Here is a 27,235-nt window from a genome sequence, read left to right as displayed (position 1 = left end):
AGAAGCTCACTCCCTTGGTCTACCTGGTATGTCTTTCTAGGAATTGATGTCAACATAAAAGACAACCATGGACGGACTGCCCTTGACACCGTGCAGGAACTGCCCTCTCAAAAGAGCCAGCAGATAGCAGCACTTATTAAAGGTACCAGTACATCTCATCATCTGGGTAACCAGGGATGTACTAATCAGACGAAGGCAATTGTGTTTTATGCAGCTTCTTTTTGTTCTTTTCATATAGATCACATGACTGGAAAAAGAAGTACGAAAGAAATAGATAAAGCCTCCACACTCCAGCCGTCTCTCCTCCCTAGTATTGATTCCGTTGCACAGAAGTCTCAGGGTGAGGCAACTTTCTCTGCCAGTCAAGGGACATCCTGCTTGAGAAGAGCTGACTATTCTTAGGCGCAATGGAAAAATCTTCATTCAAATAATTTCAGGGGGGTTGTGAGTACTTAACAGATTTATATTCAGTTAATTTTTTTTTTTTTGGGTCCGGTCATGGGGCCTGAACTCTGGGCCTGGGCGCTGTCCCTCAGCTCTTCAGCTCAAGGCTAGCGCTCTACCACTTGAGCCACAGTGCCAATTCCAGCTTTTTTCTTTTTGTTTATGTGGTGCTGAGGAATCGAACCCAGGGCCTCAGGCATGCAAGGCAAGCGCTCTACCACTGAGCCACATTCCTAGCCCTCAGTTAATTTTTTAAACTACTATATGAAGTTCTATTGGACATATCTTAGGTCTTCAATTGTGGGTGTCTTCTTTCCTATTTAATTTTGATCTCTACTTTTACAGTTGGTTCTGGACTGTGTAAGTATCCTTTTACAGTTGGCTCTGGGCTGTGTAGGATCTTCTGAGGTCTCAGTGAACCCTTCCTATTCTATTATACATTGTGTATAGTTGACCAACAGTGTATACTATTGTATACACTGATTGTCTAGCTGATTTTGGTAGTAGATCATTTGGCTAACTAATGTAGTCTGGTTGCATCATCAGCCAGATTCCCTTTTCAGATTTACTGACCATCATTTTGGGTCTTGTGATGAGTGACAAAGACAAAACAAAGCAAAAGTGACATCGTCCCCTACATGAAAAATCATAAAAGAAGGCTAGAGAAACTGAACAAAGTTAGAAATGGAAAAGGAATGGGCTGGGAAGGTGGCTCAGTGGTAGAGGGCTTGCCTTGCATGCCTGAGGCCCTGGGTTCGATTCCTCAGCACCACATAAGCAAAAAGAAAAAAGCCAGAAGTGGTGCTGTGGCTCAAGTGGTAGAGCACTAGGCTTGAGCTGAAGAGCTGAGGGACAGCGGCCAGGCCCAGAGTTCAGGCCCCACGACTGGACCCAAAAAAAAAAAAAAAAAAAAAACATAGGAAAAAATATCCACATTTCTTCCTGCCATAATAATCTAAGGGGCTGTAAAACCTGCTGTGTGATTCAGCTTCCAGTCACTCTGATAAAATACTGGAGAAAAACAACTAAAATGAAGAAAGATGTGCTTAGAGTCTCTGGTTTCCTAAGTCTCAGTTCATTTTCCCTTGGTCTAGTTGCTTTTAGGCACATGTCGGAGCAAACTACTCAGCTCGTGCCAGTTGGAAAGCAGAGAGAGTTCATGTTCATAACAAAGTCCCTTCCCCCAAATACATTCTTAAATGAATTCATACATTCATGAGGTCAAGGCCTTCATAATCCAATCATTTCCAAATGGCCCCACCTCTGAACCCTGGTACATTGGGGACAAACCCTTTGACACAGGAGCTTTGAGGTGAGGATTACAGGTATGAGCCACCAGTATCTGCCAACATGACTTATTTTTGTGTGTGTGTGATTGACTTTGTTTCCAGATGTTTTAGCAATTCTGTTTCCATTATTTCACTAAGAAATAAGTTTTAGGGCTGGGAAGGTGGCTCAGTGGTAGTGCACTTGCCTTGCATGCATGAGGCCCTGGGTTCGATTCCTCAGCACCACATAAGCAGAAAAAAAAAGCCGGAAGTGGTGCTGTGGCTCAAATGGTAGAGTGCAAGCCTTGAGCTGAAGAGCTGAGGGACAGCGCCCAGGCCCAGAGTTCAGGCCCCACGACCGAACCCAAAAAAAGAAATGGAAAAGGGAAAGGAACCTTCCAGAGGAAAGCAGAAGTAGAGCGTTAATGGTCTCTGACCTGTGCTGTGGATTCCTGGTCTTCCTCATCCTTGACCTCGTAGTTTTCTAATAGTGGATTAACCATTCACTGAACTCCTAGCTTTCAAGGGGTTTACATTTGTAGTTTTGACTGTTTACAAGCCACCAGAGATGTTCTGAGGTTGGTATTGGTCTAGCAAGTGAGTCAGCTACGTAGTGCCTCCTCTCAAAGAGGCTTTGCTCTCCTCTATTTTGCCTGAGCACATGGAGACTGTGTAAAGAATGTAAATAATTACTCACGTTTTCCACTTATACTTTACTACATTTTATGGGCTATGTTTATTTGGAATTTTGTAAAGGTCTTAAGAGGAATCCCTGATAGATTTCGGGTGGAGGTTGTTTTTAGTTTGTTTCGCTTATTTTTTTCTGATATGGGGGATTAAACCCAGGTCTGCATACATGCTAAGCAAGAGGTCTACTAGTGAGCTGTATCCCTTCATGTTGAATTAGAGAAAAACCAGTTTAGATGTGAGGGTATAAAAGGCAGCCCTGTATATGTACGTATTTATGTATTCTTGTTGCTAGAACTAAGTAATCGTTTTTCTGTTCTTAGTGTTTGTCAAGTTCGGATTGCTAAAGAGGCTTTGGGTTGGTGCAGTGGTTAGAAGGCGTGATGGCATCCCTTTTTATTGACTCTTCCTTCCAACCTCCTCTTCAGGTGACGTGGAGAAGGCAGTGACTGAGCTGATCATTGATTTTGACACAAATGCTGAAGAAGAGGGTCCCTATGAGACCCTGTACAATGCTGTCTCCTGCCATTCCTTAGACAGCACAGCCAGCGGGCGATCATCTGACCGAGACTCCGTGAATAAGGAGGCTGAGGCTGCAGGAGCCAGGACTGCTGGGATGAGGCCTGTATGTGGCTAGGAGTTGAACCTGTCTGAGAGCTGTGTGGGGCACTGGGAAGAAATGTGGGAAACGTGGTACCTGCTGGCATTTCAGACACCTGGAGTCCATGTGTCTGGCTTTCCACTAGGCTCTGCCATGTCACTCTTGCTCAGTATGGAAAAACTATATAGATCACATTGAACTAGAATTTGATTTTTCTAATTTCAATAGAAGCAGTTGTGTCTTTCCACTTCTTAACTAACCTAAGGCAAATTAAAAGCATTCCTGTTTAGCTTTAGTGTTGCTTCTACCTTTGGGATGTTTGCTGTATGTGGTCTCCTCTCTAAGGAGCAGAAATGAACTGATGTGAACTAAAGAACTGTGAGTTCTTGTCTGCTCTGAGCACATGCTCACCTTCCATTTCCCTGGAGAAATTATCCATGTGGATTTGGGCAGATTCTGTAGTCAGGGGTATGGCAAGGCTTAATCAGACTTCCATTTATGTTTTAGACATTAGATTTATTAGTGTGTTATTTATTAGTCCTGTTTTATCTAATTGTAACAGCCTCAGCCTTGAAATTATAAGATGTGATCAGCCCTCATCCTATCCTCTCATATTCTCTATTCTTAAGTTCCATCTTCTTTTCTTGTTGCTTTCACTTCTAGTTTTGTACTTGATTTTCAACACCCTTGATTCTTCCCTTTTCTCCTAGAGTTATACTGTGAGCCAAGGCCTGAATCTCTGTCCCTCTAGTCCTTCTTCTACATTTCCAGGCATCATAACTGAGGCTTTAGGCATTGCCCATTGGCTCAACTGCCCGTTGCTCCAACAGGATTCCAGTGCTACCTCTTGAGATCTTTTTTCTTCCTGTTGTAGAAGGTGGTCTTCCCTTTTAGTCAAGTCTAACATAGGATCATTTTGATACTTTTTTGGCTACTAGATAATCCTTGGTCTTTCCAATTGTGCATTTGGAGTAGCCTGATATTTCTTGGAATGTTGGGTTTTGGGGTATTCTTACTCTGTTCTGAAGTAGTCTCATGGCATTTCAATGTAGATCTTGGTAAGCCTTTCAGTCTTGTGGCTTATCAGTCTTATCGAGGACTGAGACAGAACTTGGAAGTGGAGGAAATAGGTGCATGCCCTGAACACCACTAGCATTGTGCTTCTGTAGACTGAGCTAGTTGTTTTTACTTCTTTGGTTGTAGGCACAAGTACATTAATTAAATACAGATGTGGAGGCTTTGCTCTAACTAGTGCTCATTATAGGTGATGACCATTAGGGGGAGCTGGAACCCTTGTAAGAAGCAGCCCAGGACGATCTGCAGTAGCTGAGTAATGCAGTTCCCATGATTGATTCACAGGCACACATCTCTTTTGTTTCATCCTGCCCTAGAACCCAGCCTCCCCTGATTGGCTAAATAGAAACTGATGTTTTGTTTTTGTTTTGAGATAGGGTTTCACTATATAGCATAGGCTGGCCTTGAACTTTTGGGCTCAAATGATTCTCCTGGCTCAGCTTCCCACATAACTGGGACTATAGCCTGACTATCTCACCTGGCTAAGAGATTCATTTGAGCTTTTGCTAAATGTAGGGATAGACTGATGGCCATAACATTGAAGTTTGAACAAGAATTTGTGTTTTCTCTTAGATCACTTTTCTCATTACTTACTCAATAGCCTTGGCTTTAGAACTATTTCACTTTTCATCTGGAGTTCTTTCTTTTTAGAGTATAGTGAAAATTGAGCCTTAACTGAAGTTTTATGTACCAGTAATAGGAAGGACATTTTCTAACAAAGCAGTTACAAGTTTTCAGTGTTAGTGTTTCTCCTTGTGGTCTAGGGTATGAAAGAAGTTCTTTATGGTCTTTGCTTCTATCACCAAAATCTGTAGAACATGCTAATAGACTGTGCATGTGTGCACAGGATTATTCTCTGTTGAGAAACCAAACTTTAATTTTAGTCTCTTGAGTAGATATGGGGAACTTTTTTTTCGTGCCAAGGGACATTTGGATATTTATAACATCATCTACAGACCATGTGTAATCATCGGTACAGGCACTGGGGCCACAAGCAGCTGACAAAATGTGCCTGTCCTGTGATGTTTCAAATGCTTTCACGGACCTTAGGTGCCCCAGGCCAGACAGTCCTACCCCTGCTCTAGAGGGAGTTCTTTGCATTATTCCTTTCCATTTCAAAGGGCTAAAATAAGAACAAATAAAAAAAGTTAGATACTTGGGGGAAAGAGAGAGAGAGAGAGAGAGAGAGAGAGAGAGAGAGAGAGAGAGAGAGAGAGAGAGAGGCTGAATTTTTTTTTTTTTTGGTCTAGTCATGGGGCCTGAACTCTGTCCCTCAGCTCTTCAGCTCAAGGCTAGCGCTCTACCACTTGAGCCACAGCGCCACTTCCGGTTTTTTTCTTTTTGCTTATGTGGTGCTGAGGAATTGAACCCAGAGCCTCATGCATGCAAGGCAAGCGCTCTACCACTGAGCCACCTTCCCAGCCCTTTTTTTTCTTTTCTACAGAGGGAACGTCCACCGCCTCCAGCCAAGCCACCACCTGACGAAGAAGAGGAAGACCACCTCAATAAGAAGTATTTTCCCTCGACAGCTTCTGAGGTAGAGTTGAGGGTTTATTCCCATTTCTGACATAGGAGTTTGTTGGAAAGTGAATCCATGTGTGCTTAAAGAAGGCTTTTGCTTTCTCATTTTTTTTTCTTCTTTACTGTTGAACTCAAGGCCTTATGTACCAGGCAACCACTATACCACTGAGTTATTCTACAGCCCATTTTCTCATCAACCTTTTGCTCACTAAGTTTGTATTGTGTAGATCAGTAAATTGGATCAAGACCATTCAAACTCAGCCAAAAGTATGAAAAGAATTTTAATGTACTTCTCCCACCAATAGGCCAAGTATATAGATCCGGCATACTACATGGAAAGTAGGATTCGAACAGTTTAACCATTCTCTTCTATGCCTGTACTGTCTTTTGGTACAAAAAGTAGTGTCCCTAACTCAAACTACCATCTAGACGATACCACATGAGCAAGCCTTGGTAGTTCAATCCCAACACCACTTTTGTTTTTGCATTCTATGTGTTCATTTCACATGAAGATTCTGCTAGTCAAAACATGAATTAAGTCATGACAACCCAATTAGAAAAAAAAAAAATAGGAGTTTTATAGGAGGGACAGGCAGGGAAATCAAAGGCTATTTGAAAAGACTAGTCAGATAAGTTAAAAGAACTGTTTTTGGTTGTTTGAGACTGGAAATCAAACTTGGTATCTAAGCCTTGCTTTCAGCTCATTCACTGGTGCTTTACAACCTAGTTATACCTCCAACCCCATAAAAATGGTTTTAATAAAGAAATATTATGGGGCAAATAACTCAGTCTTTAACTTACATATATGAAGAAAATTATGTTTTCTTTGATGTTTCATTTTCAATGTTTCTTTTTTATAAATACATATTTTTTATTGTAAAGATACTGTACAGAGGGGTTATAGTTACATGAGCAAGGTAATGAATCCATTTCCTATTGAGCATTGTTATTCCCTCCTTTGTTTTTCCCCTACCATCCGTTTCCTCCCCACCTCCCCAGATTGTCCCTCCCCCCCCCTGCAATGTTGTAAAGTTCATTTTCAACATAGTGTCTTGTACATCTCATTGTTACAATGGGTCATCCTGTATCCTTATTTCAGCATTTTGTTATTTCCCTTCCCCTCCCCAAATTAGAAAAATGTATATACAAGATGCAGGACATGGTTCAACATGTTTCTTTAGACATTTCGTACCATCCAGAGAATTCATTTATTGAGTATTCAAAATACTGTATAAGTTTAAAGCTGGAGGTGTGACTTAAGTGGTACTTGCCTAGGAAGCCCAAAAACCTAAGTTCAAACCCCAGTACAGCTGGAACAACAATAGCAACAATTAAAAAAAACAAAAACAAAACCATTAAAATTAGTATTAAAGATAGAGGAGGAATTCTGTTAGGTACGAATTTTCTCCTTATTTTCTCTCCCTTACTTGAAAAATACTTATTAGCATGTCAACTAAGGGTCTTTAGAATTGCACCCTCTTATTACTACCTCTGGGTAATAGTACATTGTTAGTTGCTCAAGGACATGCAGTATTTTTGTGTATGCAGAGGTCTGTTTCGTTGCTTCCTTTTTTACAGGGAGAATCCTGAGAGTATAGAGTATCTTCAGTAGGTCTCCATAAATGTCTGGTACCACTTTTGGGACAGAGACCTCAATGAAAATTAAGGATAGGGACAAGACTCCCAAAGAAATACTAGGTTACCAGGACTTTTATTCTCCTAAGACTTTCTAAAGCATCCTTCAAGAGGTGACAGGGTATGAGGGGATCACCATCTTCTTTTCAGTAGGAGAATCAGTGTGAGATTTCTCTTCTAGAACATGCTTCTGAATAGCCAGCATAGCTAACAGCCAGCTGAATAGACCAGCACAGTTGGTATTTGGAAGACCGAGAGAACCCTGAGTTTGCTTACTTACTGACTATAGGAACAGGATACGGAGAGCCTATAGCCCAAGTTAATAGTTTAAAATGATCCAGGTATTTTTTATGTCTCTATCATGGTCTGAATGAGTAAGACTTCTTCAAAAGTGGGATTTATTTATTCATTTATTTTTGCTCTGTAGTCTTAACTGTCTTTACTTCTTATAGCCCTGAGTTTTAAAACTGTAATCCCAGCTACTTAGGAGATGAGATCTGAGGATTGCAGTTTTGAGGGCAACCTGGGCAGAAAAGTTTGTGAGACTGAGCTGTGATTAACCTCCACAAAGGTTAAAAGTGGAGCTTTGACTCAAACGGTAAAGTGTTATCCCTGAGGCGGGGTGGGAGGGAATTAAGGGACAGTGCTCAGGATCTGAGTTTGGCACCCCCCCCCCCAAAAAAAAATCACAACCCCTTCCCCCAAACTTCATGTCCCAAGAGATTCTGTTACATGAAACTTTAGGATTTTGTGTTGCGTATTGTTATTATTATTGTTTGTTTATTCGTGTGATACTGGGGTTTGTACCCAAGGCCTCATGAATGCTGGGCATGTGCTTTGTTACTAAGCCAGATCCTTAGCTCCAACTTTGGTTTTGTATTTGGCAGTCATCTGCTCCAGTGTTTTATGCCCTGAATGTTAAATTCCCGAGGCACTTGTCATTGTGAGATAACTCATAGAAGCCTTTAAGGAAGCTAAAATCCATCTGTGTCTGGTTTTAACAGTACCTGTCAAAGAGCTTGTGTTTGTGTGTGTGTGTGTGTGTGTGTGTGACAGAGTGTGTGTGTGTGTACACACACATGCACACATACCCTCATGCACGCCCCCACACCCATAACACAAACGTGGTTGAAATGTTTTTTGCCCCCAAGGAAGGGGCTGTCAGCTGCCTGGGATGACTGGTCTTTGTGCTAAGTTTCTGTGGGGGTTGCAGCTGCTATGGTATCTTCCAGAAGGCCGCCCACACTCCAACTGGACATTCCATTGGGCACAATTAGGTAGATGGTGGCTGCTCATACCTTTTTTTTTTTTTTTTCCATTGCTTTCTACATGGCAAAAAATGTATTTTTTTCCAGCTTTGATTTATTGCCAGGCCTGGAGGAAAGGGAAAAGGAGATTAAGGAGTAATTTAGTAAAGAGCACAATCCTTTCTGTTGAAAATCAGTTGTTGCCATATTCACTGACATAGCTTCTTTGGTGAGAGCCAGGATGGTTTGCAGAAAAGTAGTTTATTGTTTCATTGTGGGATTTTTTTTTATCCCTTTGCTGGTAGAGGCCAGCCCCAAGAGGAAAAGAGCACCCTTCTTTATTGTCTGGTAGGAGTGAAGGGGCTGTCAGCTGGAGGAGGAAAAATGTTCTAAAATGGAGAAAAGCAATATAGTTCAGAACCCAGGGAACTGTATTTTCTGACCATGGCTCTGCCTTGAACTCACTGTAACTTGGGACTTAGTGTGTTATCTGCGAGCAATAGGGCTGGAGGGTTAAGGTCCCTTCTAGCTGCTTTGATGGTTTTGGTGCAGTTGTCCAGCTCAGAGCCAGGTACACAGTGAATACAGGCCCATGGGCTTCATTGTCCAGCTGGAAATCCTCTGTCCTGTCCTGCTTGAGAAGAAAAGATATAGGTCACACTGTCAGTTACCTCTTACAGAAGCAGCCTGAGGCTTTATGAGGGCTCTTGCTAAGATATAACATGCAAGGAATCAGATTTCCAGGGCCCAGCCTAAGTCTTGGCTATGGTGGAATAAGCCTACACAACACAAATTCCTGTCTGTAAAGCCTGTGGTATTAAGTTGACACAGTGTGAACTTCTTAATGGCTCCTCTTTGTTCCTGTACTTGTATTCCTATGAAAGGCTAGGAATAGTAATAAAGGCAAATGGCTCATTGTAGTGAACCAGCTTTTAGCTTCCAGGTGCTTGCAGTTAATGGAGGGTCCCACTGTGCTTAGCAGACTTTTGAAGGAGCCCATCATTCTGACTTTAGAGTGGCAGCCTTGTTAACAAACAGGAGCTGTGGCCTCTCATTTAGTCTGAGGCTAAGAGAGTCCTTGTCATCTCATTAGGCTGTGACATAGTGAGCTGTGCCTTATAGAGGCAAGATCCTGATGAATCACAAATCTGATAGGTTTCATAGGATTCCACTAAGCTGTGGGATGCTCAGATTGGGAAGTTTCTCTGTGTACGGAAAAGTCACATTTGTAAGGCCTCATTACTTGTTAGGTGCAAATGGAATCCTCTTCCCTCCCACCTGGTTTGTAATAAATTACTTGTCCTAGCCAAACTGTTCAACAAGAGATTTTTGTGCTTTGGTTGCTATTCTAAGAGCTATTGTATATGATTATTAATTTGCCTGAGAAACACAATGGCCTCTTAGGACAAATAAGCAGAACTGTCCTCTAGAGCAAAGAACCTCCATCCTCCCAGTATGGTTATAGCACTTCATCGAGGTTTCTCTGGCTTGTTTTCAGGAGGAAATCTCAGCTATTCTGGTGCCATGCCTAGTGGTGACCACCAGACCCTCAGCTTCACAGCTGCAAGTGTTCTTCCACTGGAGATGTTTGGCTGCCTGAATCATGGCCTTCTCAGTAGACAGAATCTTGCCATAAAATTCTTACCTCTTAGCTGCTTGACTCGTTTTGTTTTGTTTTGTTTTTTGTTTTTTTGCCGGTCATGGGGCCTGAACTGTGGGTCTGGGCGCTGTCTCTCAGCTCTTCAGCTCAAGGCTAGCGCTCTACCACTGGAGCCACAGCGCCACTTCCAGCTTTTTCTGTTTATGTGGTGCTGAGGAATCGAACCCAGGGCCTCATGCTTGCAAGGCATGCACTCTACCGCTGAGTTACCTTCCCAGCCCAGCTGCTTGACTCTTGAGAGCAGAGATTGGAGGACGTAATTTAAGATTTTATTACCTATGTGATAGGAAGCCAGCTTTAGGGAAATTCTTCCCTCTCCTTCATCCCCTCCCTAGCCTTTCCCCAGACCCATGAAGAGAGGCTCACAACAAGATAGACTTACAGATCATTTTGTTTCTAATTGGTAGATATTAAGGATCAGTCAGAAATTATTTTGCTTCCATCTTGGAAAGATGGAAAGGTTACCAGCCTTTGAATAGTATGTGTGCTTGTTGGAAAAGAAACATGATATTTTGTTCCTAACAGCCACTTGGGAAGTGTTATCCTCAGGAAAGAGATTGTGCAAAACACCATGGAGAGGGAAAGGCAAGGGGAGGGGAAGGGTCATAGATTTTATGTGTTGTTCTTTCAAGGATAAAATGAGGTAGGGAAAGAGGAGCATTCCAATCAAACCACTGAGATTTGACCTAAGGCTGAGTACTTCATGAAGAAAGAGGTTTGCTTAGCTCACAGTTTTTGGAAAACCCAAGATCAGGCAGCTCCATCTGGTTAGCCTCTACTGAGGGTCTTCTGGCTGCCCCTCACCATGGTGGATACATGCCATGGTGGGAGCATTCAGAAGCAAGAGTTGGGGAGGTGCCAGGCTTGGTTATAACAACTTAACTCTGTTGGTACTAATCCAGTCCCACAAGACCTAGAACTCCAGAGAAGCAGTCTCAATCCATCCATGAGTAGATCCAATCGTGAATGCTCCCACAGCCGAACTTCCCACTATACCCCATTTCCTAAAGATATTTCTGTTCTTCATCACCTCCACTGGGAACCAAATTTCCAGCACTGAATCTTTGGGTGGCAAATGATAGCAGATGCGATTCCCTGTGACACTTGAATTACCACCTTCTCTTCCCCTTAGAGGCAGAAGAGCTGACAATCTTAACTTTGTTCAACACCACCTGTCTGGGTACTCAGGGAATACTGGGTATTTCTCTCTCATAGGTCCTGGCCATGAGACCCAGAATTCAGGGGAGTACAGCCAGGGAAGAAGACGAACACCCTTATGAGCTGCTTTTAACAGCGGAGACGAAGAAACCAGCATCAGTGGATGAAAGAATGAAAGGTACTCCCCACCTCACTCCCCACGGCAGAAACAACTCCAGAAAGATTTGAAAAGTGTGTACTCTTGGGTGGAAGGGGACAGTAATGTTCTTTGGTGTTGCTTAGGTTCAGGCAGCTGAATTCAGCAGCAGGTTTGGCAACATGGTCTTTTATTTTCCATACCTGTCCCAGGTTGGAGGCAGCTGCCACCCTCCCCCACACACAGCGAGGAAAAGATTGGGTCAGCCTGAGTGACAGCTGTGGGATGAGGGCAGCACACACTGAGGCTCAGTCATGAAAACCTCAGCCTGTCAGCATAAAACAAGCCCAACAAGTCAGTCCCTTTGGGTTTGGGCTGATGGCACAGACTCTGCCTTTGAGTCCTGACCTTGGAATGGGACACTCCTAGCAAAGGGCCTATGGTTGGCTGCTGTCCGGTAACTAGAGTGCTTGTTGCCTTGGCCTACTTTCATTGGCTCTGCAAACTTCAGTTTCCTTGGTGAGGGCGGGAATGCGGCAGGACCGGGTCCAGCCTGTCGCATAAGTGCAGTGGGACCAAGGTGAGAGTGTGCTGCTGCAGCACTGGGCTAACAGTGGTTCTCTAAGGAGGAATGGCAGTGCGGTTTTCCACTGTAGTGTGAGGGACGCCCTATGGTCTGTCCCAGCTTCTGTGGCTTGCAGGTACTCCATGCTTTATGGCACATGAGTAAGGCCTCTTTCAGTCCTGAGACAACCCATGGCTTCTGGAAGACTGGGCATAAGATGGCGTCCTTTGAAATGCCTTTGCTAGATCTTTCAGAGGATGCAGGTGCCTAAGAAGATGTGCGTGTGGTATGGGCATGGCATTGTAGACCTTATTTTCTTATCATTTATCATGTTTTTAATTTTATTTAGGTTTTTTTGATAGACTTTTAATTCTGTGTGTGTGTGTGTGCCTGCATGTGTGTGTATGTGTGTGGGGGGGGGCGGGGTGTACGTGTACATGCCAGTACTGGGGCTTGAACACTGTCCCTTGAGCACTGTCCCTTATCTTACTCATTCAAAACCAGTGTTCTACTGCTTGAGCCAAAGCTCCATATCCAACCTTTTGCCAATTAATTAGAGATGAGTCTCATGGATTTTCCTGCCTAGGCTGTCTTTGAACCGTGATCCTCAGATCTCAGCCTCCTGAGTAGTAAGGATTATAGTTGTGAACTACCAGCATCTGGTGTGGCTTTGGACTCTTGATCCTCCTACTTCACTCTCCTGAGTGCTGGGGTTACAAACATGCACTACCACTTCTGGCATATAGAAACTTTGTAGTCATTTTTCCTTCTTTCTACATTTTTTTTTTTCCAGGGCTGAGAATGGAACCCAGGGCCTTGGCGCGTGCCAGGCGGGCGCCCTTCCACTGGGCTAAACCCCCAGCCCCCTCTACATTTTTTATTAACATCAGTTAGTTATACAAGGGAGTTGTGATTATTTTCATAGTAAGTTTTGTTTTGTATCTTACAGTTTTCATTTAGAGCTTTTAAAATAGTTACACTTTAGATACAATAACAGTTGTTTTTGTGTGTGTATATGTGTACGCATGCAGTCCTATAAATTTTGACAAAGTTGTGCAACTGCTACCAGAAATCAAAATACAGAACTGTTTGATCATATGAAAAAAATCTTCCCATGTCTCTATAAGAAATCCCTCACTCCTCACTCCTTAGCCTGGGCAACTACTGTCCTGATGTGTCCCAATGATTTTATCCTTCTCAGAATGTTGTAAAAATGGACTCAATTCAGCATGTGCTCTTAGCATAACACAAGATTTGCCCATGTTGTTGCAGATATCAGTGATTTGTTCCTTTTCATTGTGAGTTCTATTCAAGGGACATTGGGTCATATATAGTTTTTTGACAATTATAAATAGAGCTACTATACATACATGGATTTCTGTGTTGAATGTGTTCTCTTTTCACTTGGATAAACATGTTGCAGTAGGATTGCTGGGTCCTAGGACATCTCTGATGTTATGTAAGGAAATTGCCCAAGCATTTCCCAGAGTAGTTGCACCATTCTGCATCCCCAGCTGCAGGACATAAGAACTCTTGCTCAGGGTATCCTTCTTAGTGCCTAACATCATTAGGTTTTTAAAAACTTTAGCTCTGCTAGTAGGTATGTTGTGATATCTTCTGAGGGGTTAAATTTCTATTTCTATAGTTGAGCATCTGTTTATATGATTGTTTACCATCTGATGAAATATCTGTTGAGACCTTATGCTCATTTTTAAAACTAGATTTCTTATTACTGACTTGTGAGTTCTCTATATACTTTGGACATAAATTCTTTATCAGATGTATTTTTTTCTCTCTGTCTGTGACTTTGTCTTTATATTAAGAGCGAAATTCTTTATTTTTATTTTTTATTTTTTTGGGTCCGGTCGTGGGGCCTGAACTCTGGGCCTGAGTGCTGTCCCTCAGCTCTTCAGCTCAAGGCTAGCGCTCTACCACTTGAGCCACAGCGCCACTTCCGGCTTTTTTTTTTCTTTTTGCTTATGTAGTGCTGAGGAATCGAACCCAGGGCCTCAGGCATACAAGGCGAGCGCTCTACCACTGAGCCACCTTCCCAGCCCCAAGAGTGAAATTCTTAAGTTCAAAAGAAGTTCAATTTATACCCCCCTCTCCATATTTTTGAGTACTAGAATTTGAACTTAGGGCTTTATGCTTGTTAAATAGGCACTCTACCACTTAAGCCCCAAGCCCTGTTTATTTTAGTTACTTTTCAGAAAGGGCCTCTTAGTATTATGCCTGGGCTGGCTGGACTATGACCCTCCTATTTATGCCTCCTGTGTAGCTGGCATGAAAGGCACAAAGCTTATTAGTTGAAATGGATCTTATTAACTTTTTTGCCCAGTTAAATCTCAACCTATGAATATATGTATAGTATATATTAGTACATATATATTTATTTTGTATACATTATATATATATACAAAATTACATTAACATATGTATATATTAAATGTGTGTAAATAGAAAAAAATAATTTTTTTTCTTTTTGCTGGTCTTGGGGCTTGAGCTCAGGGCCTGGGTGCTGTCACTGAGCTCTTTGTGCTCAAGGCTAGTGCTCTATCACTTGAGCCACAGCACCACTTCTGGCTTTTTTTGAGTAGTTTATAGAAAATAAAAGTCTGATGGGGACTTTTCTGTCCAGGTTGGATTCGAACAGCAACCCTCAGATCTAAGTCTCCTGAGTAGCTAGGATTATAGGCATGAGCCACTGGTGCCCGGCTTGGTATATATTTTTCTTTTTATTATTTATTTATTTATTTTGGGGGGGGTCCAGTCGTGGGGCCTGAACACTGGGCCTGGGCACTGTCCCTCAGCTCTTTCAGCTCAAGGCCAGCGCTCTACCACTTGAGCCACAGCACCATTTCCGGCTTTTTTTTTCTGCTTATGTGGTGCTGAGGAATCGAACCCAGGGCCTCAGACATGCAAGGCAAGCCCTCTACCACTGAGCCACCTTCCCAGCCCTTGGTATATATTTTTAATCACAACATTTACAGAGGATAGAGTGGAGCTGTTCATTTGTTTACAAGCAAATGAAATGAAAATTAACCCCTACAGCAGAGGTATTATATGCTCTCTTTGACAATGGCTCATGAACGAGGAGGGAGATTCCAGATCTTTGTCTCTTTTTAGAGTCTTCATCTGGAGACACTACAAATATCTAGCTCAACTTTTGGAAGAAAGAAAAAAGGAAGATTAGACCATCTTCATGGGGGAGAGGGGGCTGTCTGTCTGTCAGATATCAGTAGGCATTTTTTCTTCCAATTCCCACCCTCATCTTGCTCATTCCTACTCTGTATCAGTGGGTGAACGAACCCTTGAGGGGATGGTGTGGGAGGTAAATTTAATTGAACTATAGTGCATGAGGCGTGCCTGCCTCCAGGCTAGCTTCTTGGATCACTCAAGGAGCTTTCAGACAAAGGGGCTGAGACATTAACTATGAAAATGAGCTGCTGGTATCTCAGCAAGCCCTGCCTGTCCTGTCAGCCAGGTCGGAGTAGCTGGCCTGGGAAAAGCACCTGCTGGGTTGGTAAAGGAGGCAATCATATGCTGTGAGTTAGCTAAATCCTTCTTGCTGTTCCGTTAATGTCCTTATGTAGCCTTTATGAACGAATTGATCCGTTTGCCAAAGACTGTGTGAATGAGACCATCAAAGCTTTCAGCCTTCTTTAATATATATTCAAGAAGCTATACTGTGAGGGGTGGGGTGGGAGATTTTTAAATTACATTTGAAAATTATATTAGCCACTGAAAAAGAAAAAAACAACATAAATAAATTGAGAAATGAATATAAATATAACGGTAATGCTCTGCTCACCTCTCTGCTAGTCATAGTTGCTGAAAGTGTGGTGTATACTTGAGGCTATTTGCTGTCTTTATGTAGAGTCCCTGGGAGAGATTGTTTTGTTTGCTTTTAACCTAAAATGAGATCATATGTTACAAATGATTTTGCAATTTTTTAAATATTTCCTTCACTTATAGATCATAGTTCCAATTTTGTCTTGGTTGTTAAAAATCTACCTTATTCTTTCTTAATAGCTGCTAAATACCTCATAACTCACGGTTTCATTCTGCAGTTGACAGATGTATAAACTGTCTCTGGTATATCTGTTATAAATTATATCACTGTGGATATTCTATACATGTAGAATTCCATACTTACAAGAGTATTTCCTTAAAAGAGATTGATAGTAAGTAGAGTTAGCAGAGTACTTCTGACGTTGAGATTTCATTGCTGCACTAGAGAGCCCTCCCTCCATGGCAAAGGAGCATACTCCTCCTCCCTGCACATGGCACCTTTTACCCCATAATAAGAAAGGTGAAAGGACTTTTAAAATTGATGTTTGCTAAATGAGATGATAATGTTAGCATTGATATCAAACATAACATCTATAGTAAATGCCATATTAAAACATTCATTTATGTGGGGGGAGGGGGGAGGCGGGGAAGGGAAGTGAAGGGTAAACAAAGGAGGAGGCTGCAATGCTTGGTAAGAAATGTATGCATTATCCTGCCCATGTAATTGTAGCCCCTCTGTACAGTATGTTCTCAAATAAAATAAAATACAATTAAAAAAAAAAAAACAGAAAAAAAAAACATTCATTTAAAAAAAGACATTGCCCTTACTCAAGAAATGTTAAGGGTCTTGTCTCCTTCCTGGAGCCAAAAAAAGGCCAAATTCTATATTATTCAAGTTAGTTATAACTGGATGAAAAAATTTCCTAATTGCATGTTACTGTTAGTAAGTTAAAAATTATGCTACTATAAAAAGAATAGCACATACTATCACACTTATATGAGTAAGTAATTCTGTAATTATAATTATTTATAATCCATTTTGATATATCTATCTAATCATTCTTTTCCCGTACTGTATTCATAACATCTTCCTTGATAAATAGATGACTTTTGCATTTAAAAGAGTTGATATTTGCCCAGTCTAGTAAAATTGTATATCATATTGATTAGGGTTATGTACTTACTTTGTCTCTAAGTTGCCTGTCTTTTTTTTTTTTTCTTGCCAGTCGTAGGCTTGAACCTAAGCACTATCCTGAGCTTCTTTTGCTCAAGGCTATACTCTACCACTAAGCCATATTCCCAGTCTTTAATGGTAGCTGGGCCAGTTGGTGCACATCTGTAGTCCCAGCACTAGGGAGGCCTGAAGCAGAGGATCCTATGAGTCCATTTGCTTGAGTTCAGTCTGGACAATGTAGGAAGACGTTTCGTCTATCTCAGCCCCTGCCCCCCTCCAAAGAAATCAGTAATAATAAATACTCTTCATGTAAATGTTTTTAATATTTGGCCAAATTGGTAATCAAAGGAAAGTGATACTCAGAGCAGTGGTACTTAACCTCATTTGTTATAAACAAGGATACAATATATTCAGAAGAAAGTTTCAGGGAGGAATTAATACAGATAAAAAGTAGATAATACATCTCACATATTTTATGGTGCACACGTTGCACTTCAACTAGAGAAAGAAAAAGGCAGAAATAAGTATAGAAAGCAAAAAGTGATAGGTTTAAGATCTATAACAATTGTGATCTAGAAGAGAAAAACTACAACTTGTAGGAATGATGTAGAAAATATATAACTATAAATTCAGAGAATAAAAATTTAGTAACAAAGTTTATAGGAAGAAATTCTATGGCTATGAAGTTGCTCCCCTGACCCCGACATTGAGAGTTATCTGGGAAAGTCTGGGCTTGATGCTGGCATTTGGTACCTGGAAAGGAAGGATGCTAAGCCCCCTGTACTATACTGGTCAGTCATGTACAATGAAGGATTTCCCACCCATAAATGCCATGTGTGCCTGTGGAAATGAAGACAGCTGGGGGTAGGAAAGCTTTAGTGGATTCAGAAAGTAGAAAGACTATGTCTCCCAAAAGGCACTTAGCCCAGATGGTTTTTGGTAGCTTTATTCAGATAGGTGTTCTTTTGTAACTTAAGGTGTTTGAACTACAGGGGGGAAATAAAGCTGGTTGAACTGAGAGCCAGGTGTTCTGTACAGCCTAGTTGTTTATTTCTCTTTATTACTTGACTGTTCCCTGGCCACTCTGGACATGTCACTATTCCAAGACACAGTGGCTAACTTCCAAGGTTTGACAATAAATAGAAAGTAGGCAGGAGGTCTAAGAGTCACAATGCTATCCATACTGCTCCAGCACTTGGGTCTGAAGGAAAGACTCACTTAGGGTGGACAGTGATGCTGATTCCTGAAGACTGCAATACTCATGAACTCTGGTATGATGCATTCACACTTCTGAGCTTTTGAAGATGCAGTTAAGTCAGTATTCTCTCTGTACACTTTGTGCCTCCATATGGAAGGAAACTTCTTTAGCTTCTTCAGCTCCCATTTCTACAGCACTGCAAGTTCCTAGAGCCTTCAAAGAATCCCACAGTTGAATTGCACTGGAATGGCATTCTCTCTGGTATGCTTCTACCACAGTCCCACATTTGCTGTTGGTTTAGTGATTAAAATAGGTACCTGTGTTCAGTCTTTCTTTACCTGAAAATTTAGGCCAGTTTTCATGGGAGATGCCAAGGAGTCAGAATTTGCATGTTTAAGTTTGTAAATGAGACAGTTTAGCAAGAAAGTGTCAGTAGTCTTCCCTCACCTTGCTTTAGGCTGTATATGAACTGTCTTGCTCTTACAAGCTTATGTTTCTGAGTTGGAATAGTTCACTTTTCTTTCCATTATGTTCATGCCTTGTGAACTGTGTGTCTATATTTTCTTTCCTCCAAATGTATTGCCAGCTATTCATATACATGCACATCTGTGATATAAACATAAAATAATTTGAAAAGGGCAGAATGTTCAATTAGTATAAAAGTAACTAGGTCAGTGTAAAAGATAAGAAATGGTGTTATGAAGAATTTGGCATTCGAACCAGACACTAAAATAGAGAATTAAACTTGATAGGCAGAAGTAAGTGGAAAGCACATTCCAGGGAGGGCGTGGCATAAACTACAGTGAGTGGTGGGAGACAATAGAGAGTGTGTTTGCAGAATGGTTAGTGATCCAGCTTGTCTGGGACAAAGGGAACTTGTATTGGATCTCAAATGTCAGTCTTTATTCCAAAGATTGAAGTGGTGTTGAAGCTTTTTGAATGTGGTGACAGGATTGTAGACTTTTAGATTGTAAGAGATTAGGAATAGGAACACCCTAAAGTTAGGAGAATTCAAGGAGTCTCTAAAGATAACTAGAGTCCAAACTAGCAGGTAAGTAGGAAGAAAGGAAGAGGATGGATGGGTGAGTCATTAAAAGCACCATTAAGAAGACTACATATCCTCCTGCAGGAGTTTGAGGGGAGGGTATAGAGGATAGTTCTGAGGTTTTGAGCCTGGTTAACTGAGAAAGTACTGTGCAGCTAAGAGGGAGCTGAGGGAGGGGCATGCTTGAGGAAAGATGTTAAGTCCAATTTTAACTGTGTTAAGAAAACATATGTGTAAAAAAGACTCCATAAACACTTATAGATGCGGCTGATATTCAAGATAATGTTGTTAGAAATGCAGATCCAGGGGCTGGGAAGGTGGCTCAGTGGAAGAGTGCTTGCCTTGCATGCATGAAGCCCTGGTTTCGATCCTTCAGCACCACATAAGCAGAGGAGGCTGGGAGTGGTGCATTGGCTCAAGTGGTGGAGGGCTATCCTTGAGCTGAAGAGCTGAGGGACAGCGCCCAGGCCTAGAGTTCAGGCCTCATGACTGACCAAAAAAAAAAAAAAAAAAAAAAGAAATACAGATCCAATTTAGAAGCACAAGAAGAAAGAGAGGAGGATAACTCGGATGATAAAGTATCTTAGAAGTTAAGGCTAAATGTGACAGAAAACCCAAATAACTACAGTTTAAACAGGACAGAAGTCCAGAAGTAGTAAAAAGTTCAGGACTGGGTTCAGGACCCAGTGTCCTCCTCTCACCTCAGGTTCAAGATGAGTATTCACATTCATGCAATCAGCACAGGGATGGGGAAAGACTTTTAAAGACAGCCCATTCACTTATAATATCTTCCAGCACTTTGTCATGTGGTTATATCTAAGATATGGTAACCGTGAGATAGAAAGTACAGTCTTTATTCTAGATGGCTGGCAAGCTTTCCAAAAATCCCAAATCAAGAAAGAAGGGTAGAGTGGGGATTGGGGACACCAGTAACACACTGCCTAATACTGAAGAAAGACCTGGCAGGATGAAGACTAGAGAAAGCTTTAGGCAGTTAGAAGAACATTAGTAAATCCTAGATAGGGAGATACTTTTCTGAAGTTACCCCCAATGTTTGAGATAGAATTAAGAATAGTTAAGGAAAATTGTGCCATCTAAATCTTCTTAAGAAATTGATAGAACAGGGCTGGGAAGGTGGCTCAGTGGTAGAGTGCTTGCCTTGCATGCATGAGACCCTGGGTTCGATTCCTCAGTACCACATAAGCAAAAAAGAAAAAAGCCGGAAGTGGTGCTGTGGCTCAAGTGGTAGAGTACTAGCCTTGAGCTGAAGAGCTGAGGGACAGTGCCCAGGCCCAGAGTTCAGGCCCACGACAGGACCCCCCCCCCAAAAAAAATTGATAGAACATAGGTGCTAGGGTGACAATGATGGCTTGAAAAGAATAGAAGAGCCAGACATGGTAGTACACACCTGTAATCCTGCACTCAGATGACAAACCTTTTAAGACTCTGTCTTAAAAACAGGGCTGGTGGGCTGGGAAGTTGGCTCAGTGGTAGAGCGCTTGCGTTGCATGCATGAGCCCCTGGGTTCGATTCCTCAGTACCACATAAGCAAAAAGAAAAAACCCGGAAGTGGCACTGTGACTCAAGTGGTAGAGCGCTAGCCTTGAGCTGAAGAGCTGAGGGACAGTGCCCAGGCCCAGAGTTCAGGCCCCACGACCGGACCCAAAAAAAAAAACAAAAACAGGGCTGGTGATGTAGCTCAGTGGTAGAGTGCTTGTGTAGGCCCTTGCACCAAGCCCTGCCTGTTCCCCCCAAAACAAACAACAACAAGAAAAAGGATAGAAGACATAAAGAATTGGTCAGATGATGATATCATAGTTTAAAAATAAATAAATGAAGGCTGATTAGGCCTGAACAACTGGGGTTGGTAGTCAGGCTTACATTTAAATCAATCCTTCCTTCCTTTCTTCCTTCCCTTCCTCCCTTCCCTCCCTTCCCTCCCTTCCCTCCCTCCTCTTTCTTTCTTTCTTTCTTTCTTTCTTTCTTTCTTTCTTTCTTTCTTTCTTTCTTTCTTTCTTTCTTTCTTTCTTTCTTTCTCTTTTTCCTTCTTTCTTTCTTCTTTCTTTTTTATGGTCAGTCCTGGGGCTTGAACTTGGCCTGGGCGCTGTCTCTGAGCTCTTCAGCTCAAGGTGAGCACTCTACCACTTGAGCCACAGTGCTACTTCCAGTTTTCTGGTGGTTAATTGGGATAAGAGTCTCACTGACTTTCCTGCCCAGGCTTGCACTGAACTGCCATCTTCAGATTTCCTCCTGAGTAGCTAGGATTACAGGCATAAGCCACCAGCGCTCGTCGTTTTTTTTGTTTTTTGTTTTTTGTTTTTTGTTTTTGGGGGGGGGGGGTTAGTTTTAGGGCTTGTACTCAGGGCCTGAGCACTGACCCTGGGCTCTTTTGCTCTACTACTAGTGCGCTAGTGCTAGTGCTAGTGCTCTATCACTTGAGCCACAGCGCCACTTCTGGTTTTTGAGTGGTTAATTGGAGATAAGAGTCCCATGAGGACTATTCTGTCTGGGCTTTTTGAACCACAGTCCTCAGATCGAAGCCTCCTGAATAGCTAGGATTACAGGTATGAGCCACTGGTGCCCAGCCTCCTACATTTAAAATTTTAATCTCCCACTTATAGGCTGTTGACCTTGAAGGAGTCATTGAACTTTGTTTTTTCTTTGTCGGTTGTGGGGCTTGAATTCTGGGCCTGGGCACTGTCCCTGAGCTCTTCAGTTCAAGGCTAGAGCTCTACCACTTGAGCTACAATGCCCCTACTGGTTTTCTGGTGGTTAATTGGAGATAAGAGTTTCACAGACTTTCCTGCCCAGGCTGGCTTTGAACTACAATCTCAACCTCCTAAGTAGCTAGGATTATAGGCATGAGCCACTGGTGCATGGCTACTTTTTTTTTTTTTTTTTTTTTTTTTTTGAGGTGCTAAACATTCTGAGTGCACCAGTGTCATTGAACTTCTTTTTTTTTTTTTTTGGTCGTTCTTGGGGCCTGAACTCTGGGCTTGGGCGCTGTCCCTGTGCTCTTCAGCTCAAGACCAGCGCTCTACCGCTTGAGCCACAGCACCACTTCCATCATTGAACTTCTTAAGCCTCAATTTCCACATGTAAAAAAAGGATAACAATTCTTATTTCATGTTCATTATGAACTTTAAAAAGAAATTTCTTACCATAGTGTCTGGACAGAATAATTAGTATTTAATAATGCTCACTATGAGAAGCCAGCTGAGTTAGACAAATTGCTAGGGAACTCAGTCAGTTGTTTCTTATTTAAAAAGGCTCAACATTCCAACAACTGCAGAAGAGAAAGCAAATGTTTGTGAGTACCAGTATTGGAACTGGCAGAAGATCAAGGGGGAACAAAGGAGGCAAGTGTGCTGTTAAATTAGGCACTTAGATATCACGACTGTTTGGAAACTGATACAGCAGAGCTGGTATAGTGAAAAATAGGCCCGAGGTCAAGTGAACAGACCTTCAGGAGGAGTTCAAGTAAATGGGAATATAAGGTACTGAGGTAATCAGGACTGAGTCAGTGTGAAACAGTCTTAGGTCCCAGTGGGCAACAGGATGAGTAGAGATGGTTCAACCTAAAGATTCACTACTACTATTTCCTGTCTGGACCAAACTGGCAACCAGGCTACTGGTTCTTCCCTGGTATTTGGGTTTTATTCCATCTGGTTTACAGAGCTACTTAGAAGAAACCAATTTCTTTTTGTAGAGTTGGGGGCAAGGAGAGGGAAGGAAAGCAGCCTCCATACGCAGTGTTCACATGAAGACAATGCTAGCATGAAGAACAGCTAGGAAGTGGCTGTGAATGAAAATGATAATGCTAGCAACTCCCATTTACTAAATGCTTCTTAGGGGGCCAGCCACCGTGCTGAGTTGATTCAGACCGATTGTATCATTGTAAATCTCAAGACAATTTTTCAGGGTATTGTGGTGCTTGTCCCTGCAAAATAGGCATTAGAGCTGGGACTTAAGACCTGGTCTGACTAAATCTAAAACCTGTGTTTTTAACCTTGAGACTAAACCATTCATCAGAAGTCCTGCTGCTGTTCACATTTTTAACATTATAGGACTCAAAGGGATCATAGAGATCATCTGATCATAGGTTCAGACCATCCTAAATCACAAACCTAGTTATCCCAGTCATTTATGTTTCCAAAGAGACTCACAGAGCAATAATCACAAGGCTGATACTATAACCTGGGCCTCTTGAATCTCAGTTCAGCCCTTGTTTTCTTTCTCAGGCCACTGTGGACCAGATTAGATTCTGTGTTTCTGTCTTATCTAAGTCTTCAGCAATGTCTGTATAACCCAGTGCTAATTTCCAGCCCTCATTTAAATGGATATAGGTGACTGAAAATGTGCAAAAGTTAAAGTGTTATTATTCACAAGCCATCCAGATTCCTATGTATCATCACAATAATTAAAACGCTACACAGACAACCCTTGTTTATTCAGCTCACAGGGTAAAAGGAACATAAACACCCAGCATAAATAAATATCAGAAGTTAATGGTGGGAACAGTGGTTTAGATCTGCAGTCCTCTTGAGTAGCTGGGATTGTAGGGAGAGATCTAGAGGATCCTGGTTAGAGGCCTCTTGGACTCCTCTTCCTCTCCCTCCTCCCCCCCCCCCCAAAAAAAAATTTACAAGACCTCATTTTAACCATAAGAAGCTGGATGTGGCTGGGTGCCAGTAGCTCACATCTGTAGTTGTAGCTGTTCAGGAGGCTAAGATCTGGCGATTCAGTTTGAAGCCAGCCAGGGCAGGAAGGTCCATGACTCTTATCTTCAGTTAACCAGCAAAAAGCTGGAAGTAGAGGTGTGGCTCAAGTGGCAGAACACCAACCTTGAGCAGAAAAGCTGAGCAACGGTGCCCAGGTCCTGAGTTTAAGACCCAGGTCTGGCAAAAAAAAAAAAAAAAAAAAAGCCAGATATGGTGGTATATAACTGTTACCCAAACTACAAAGGCTACAGGGGAAGTATAAATAAACAGAAGGATTGTGGTCCAGGCCCACCTAGGCAAAAAGATTCCTATTCAAAAAGAAGGGACACCAGAAGGACTGGATATAGTGCACACACGCACACACACACGCGCGCGCGCACACACACACACACACACACACAAAATGGGGCTTTGGGATTAGCTTACTGTTGTGTTCTGTTCAGTAGAGCATCTGAAACAGCCCTCCCTTCCTGTGTGAGGTTTCTTGTGTCTCTCGTAGAAGGGCCAACTGTAAGGGCTGAGGGAAGTAGGATAGGTCCTCAGAAGGAAGAACTCAAGCCTCAGGCTCTCTTCTGCCACTGCAGAGTCCTTGGCATGAGGTGTATTCTACCTTTTATAATGTATAGTCTACTTCCTTTCAAGCCTGGCAAGGACTGACTACTACAAGGCCAGCTGGTAAGCCCACTGAGACAGGCATGGTGTCTTTATCTTTATGTCATCTGTGAAATACATAGTACATGCTTATTGGTGAGATCAGTGGTTACAGCAGCAGTTCTGGGCCTGGTGTCATTGTTTCAACTTTCTCTCTCCATGTCACCTTCTGTCCCTTTCTCTGCTATTGAAAATTGTAAAAATGATAAAAGTAATGGCTATTCAGAAGTGCTTTACACTTTCAAAGCACTTTTGTATATAGTGTCCGATGATCCTGTGACAGCCCGGTGAGGAGAGGAGAGGTAGCCCATCTCACCTATAAGACTGTATGTTGTAATGGATCCTGCATGGGAAATCATGGCGATTATTGATGTCTATTGAGAACTTGGTGTGGATCTAAATGCTTTATATGTGCAATTTATTCTCACAACAGTTCTATGAAAAAAGTATTATTAAGATCCCAAAATTACAGGCGAGACTAATAAGACAGAAGTTTTCAAATAATTTGCTTCTTGATTATATATTTTTCTCTTAACCCTATATTACATTATTACTGTCTACTCCTTAGAGACTGTTATCCTGACTTTGTCCAAGAAAGAGGCCACTGAGAAACAGTGATTTCTTGCCTATAATCCCCAATACTTGAGAGGCTAAGGTAGAAGGATTACAAGTTCATTGTTTGCCTGAGTTAGACAGCAAAACTAGGTCTCAAAAAAAAAAAGGAGGGCTGGGATGTAGCTCAGTGGGCTGGGATGTAGCTCAGTGGCAAAGCGCTTGCCTAGCAAGTGCAATGTCCTGGGTTCGATCCCCAGTACCAAAAAGAAAAGACAAAAAAAAAAAATACAGTTAAAAAAAAAGGAGTAAAAAGAAACAAAAAAACCTCACACAGATCTTAAGGTTCTTACATCTTGATGATCTTTTCAGAAAGCAAGGTATCTATCCTAGGGAATTGCCTGAGTGAGCTATAATTCTCTTTGCATGAGGCTTACAATCCATGATATATTGGTTTCTGTGATGGAACTCTTAGAGTTGTAATATTTCCTTCCTCCATAAGTTTCCATTCCTTCTTTCTGCCCACTTCCTTCCTGGCATCTCTCTGGGATTGAGTTCTTGGCATCTGCCTCCCTTTCTTCATTGATGGTCGGCATGAATGAGTTGCTGTTTGACAGGGCTTTCATTGTCAGCTCCTACAGCAGCAGGCAGAACATTCTATGTGGCCTGGGTTCTGAGGGCCACCAAGCAGGGCGAGCCAAGCAGCCTGTTGGCTCTCATATTCTTTTCCTGCTGGTTATCGCCTCCTACAAACTGTTAAAAAGAAGATAAAAGCTGAGCTGGGCACTGATATCCCATGCCAGTAATCCTAGCTACTCAGGAGGCTGAGATCTGAGGATCATGGTTTGAAGCCAGCCTGGGCAGGAACGTTCATGAGACCTTATCTCCAATTAACTACCAAAAAGCCAGAAATAGAGCTGTGGTTCAAGTGGTAGAGTGCTAGCTTTTAGTAAAAAAAAAAAAAAAAAAAAAAAAAAGCTAAGGAGCAGTACACAGGCCCTGAGTTCAAGTCTCAGTATCAGTATCAGTGCGTGCATGCGAATGCGTGTACACACGCACAGACATACAGAGCTAGAAGCTGAAGCAGAGGAGTAGGAAGTAAGAGCCTGTGCTCCTGTGCCAGGGTTCTCTTGCATTCACATGCTGTCAGAGGGACTTTGCACCTTGGACTAGGATCTGTAGACAGCTGACCATTACAATCTAGTTCCATAGATGGCAAATTTTGCAGCCTGGTTGGCTCTGAGCAAGTACTTTTGACCTGATCCACTCTTAGATGGTCATGTATCATTCACTTTGTGGTCCCAACATGCAATATCACTAGGCAGCTTTATACTGGCTGACAGTTGTTATAAAGGGTGTTCAAAGTCATGGAGTTATGGCTTCCTGAACCCATAGTTAAGCTGAATGGAACTCATGCTCTCAGCATTCCTTCCCTAGAGAACTGATTCCAGTTATTGAGGGCTTGTTCATTGCTCAGGACCTGACCTTTGTGGTGCAGGATTTATGAGTTGGGGGTATGAAAGTTCCAAAGAGGTCAAGTACAGAAGAGGGAGGCGGCAAAGTTCATACTTGTGGGCTCCTGTGGGCTACTAACCAGCCATCAGGGGTGAGAACCGGCTGTCCCTCTGCTGCCTCTGCAGCTTTGCCAAAAGCTGTGGAGACTGAGCCATGCGTCTGGGGAAGCAGCTCAGACCGCAGAAATTCAGCCTCCTTGACAGAGATGGCTGTTGGGAGACCCAGCGCTGTGGGACGGCAATGTCACGTTTGCATGGTGGGCATCATGTTTGCAAGCTGCTATTCATTTTTTACCCCTCCTCCCTGACTAGCTTTCCACTTGAAGACTGAACTTCCAGAAAGGGTCTCAGGGCTTCGAGCAGAGGGAAAGTAGTGCTGTTGTACACACAGTAGGATAGGTGCCAGGCAGAGCTGTGTAGCATCCCCAAGGGGGAGAGGTTTGTCACCGTGGCCTGCTGGGGACTAGGGCTGTCATCACTCTCATAACAGTACACGGATTTATATTGTATTGATCATGTAGTCCAACTCATTATTTTAGATGTGGGGGCTCAGTAAAATAAAGGATAAAGTCACCACTGCCAAGGCCACACA

General features: G+C 42.4%; 1 protein-coding gene across 9 annotated transcripts in view; it reads left to right on the top strand.

Annotated features, from left to right (window-relative positions):
* Positions 1–27,235, top strand: part of Anks1a (ankyrin repeat and sterile alpha motif domain containing 1A) — a 186,949-nt gene that overhangs the window by 73,671 nt on the left and 86,043 nt on the right. For all 9 annotated transcript variants that reach the window (XR_011372212.1, XM_070023927.1, XM_070023929.1 and 6 more), the window contains 5 exons: positions 41–142; positions 239–340; positions 2,828–3,024; positions 5,519–5,611; positions 11,353–11,473. Coding sequence is in view for 8 of the 9 variants with exons in the window: in XM_070023927.1 (XP_069880028.1) it covers positions 41–142; positions 239–340; positions 2,828–3,024; positions 5,519–5,611; positions 11,353–11,473 (615 nt within the window). In the remaining variant the exon portion in view is untranslated. The remainder of the gene's footprint in view (positions 1–40; positions 143–238; positions 341–2,827; positions 3,025–5,518; positions 5,612–11,352; positions 11,474–27,235) is intronic.

The sequence above is a fragment of the Dipodomys merriami genome, unplaced genomic scaffold (assembly GCF_024711535.1).
Source record: "Dipodomys merriami isolate MVZ:Mamm:240054 unplaced genomic scaffold, mDipMer1.0.p SCAF_16, whole genome shotgun sequence".
Taxonomy (NCBI): Eukaryota; Metazoa; Chordata; class Mammalia; order Rodentia; family Heteromyidae; genus Dipodomys; species Dipodomys merriami.
Note: the sequence above shows the minus strand (reverse complement) of the source record. Positions and strands in the feature narration are given on the sequence as shown.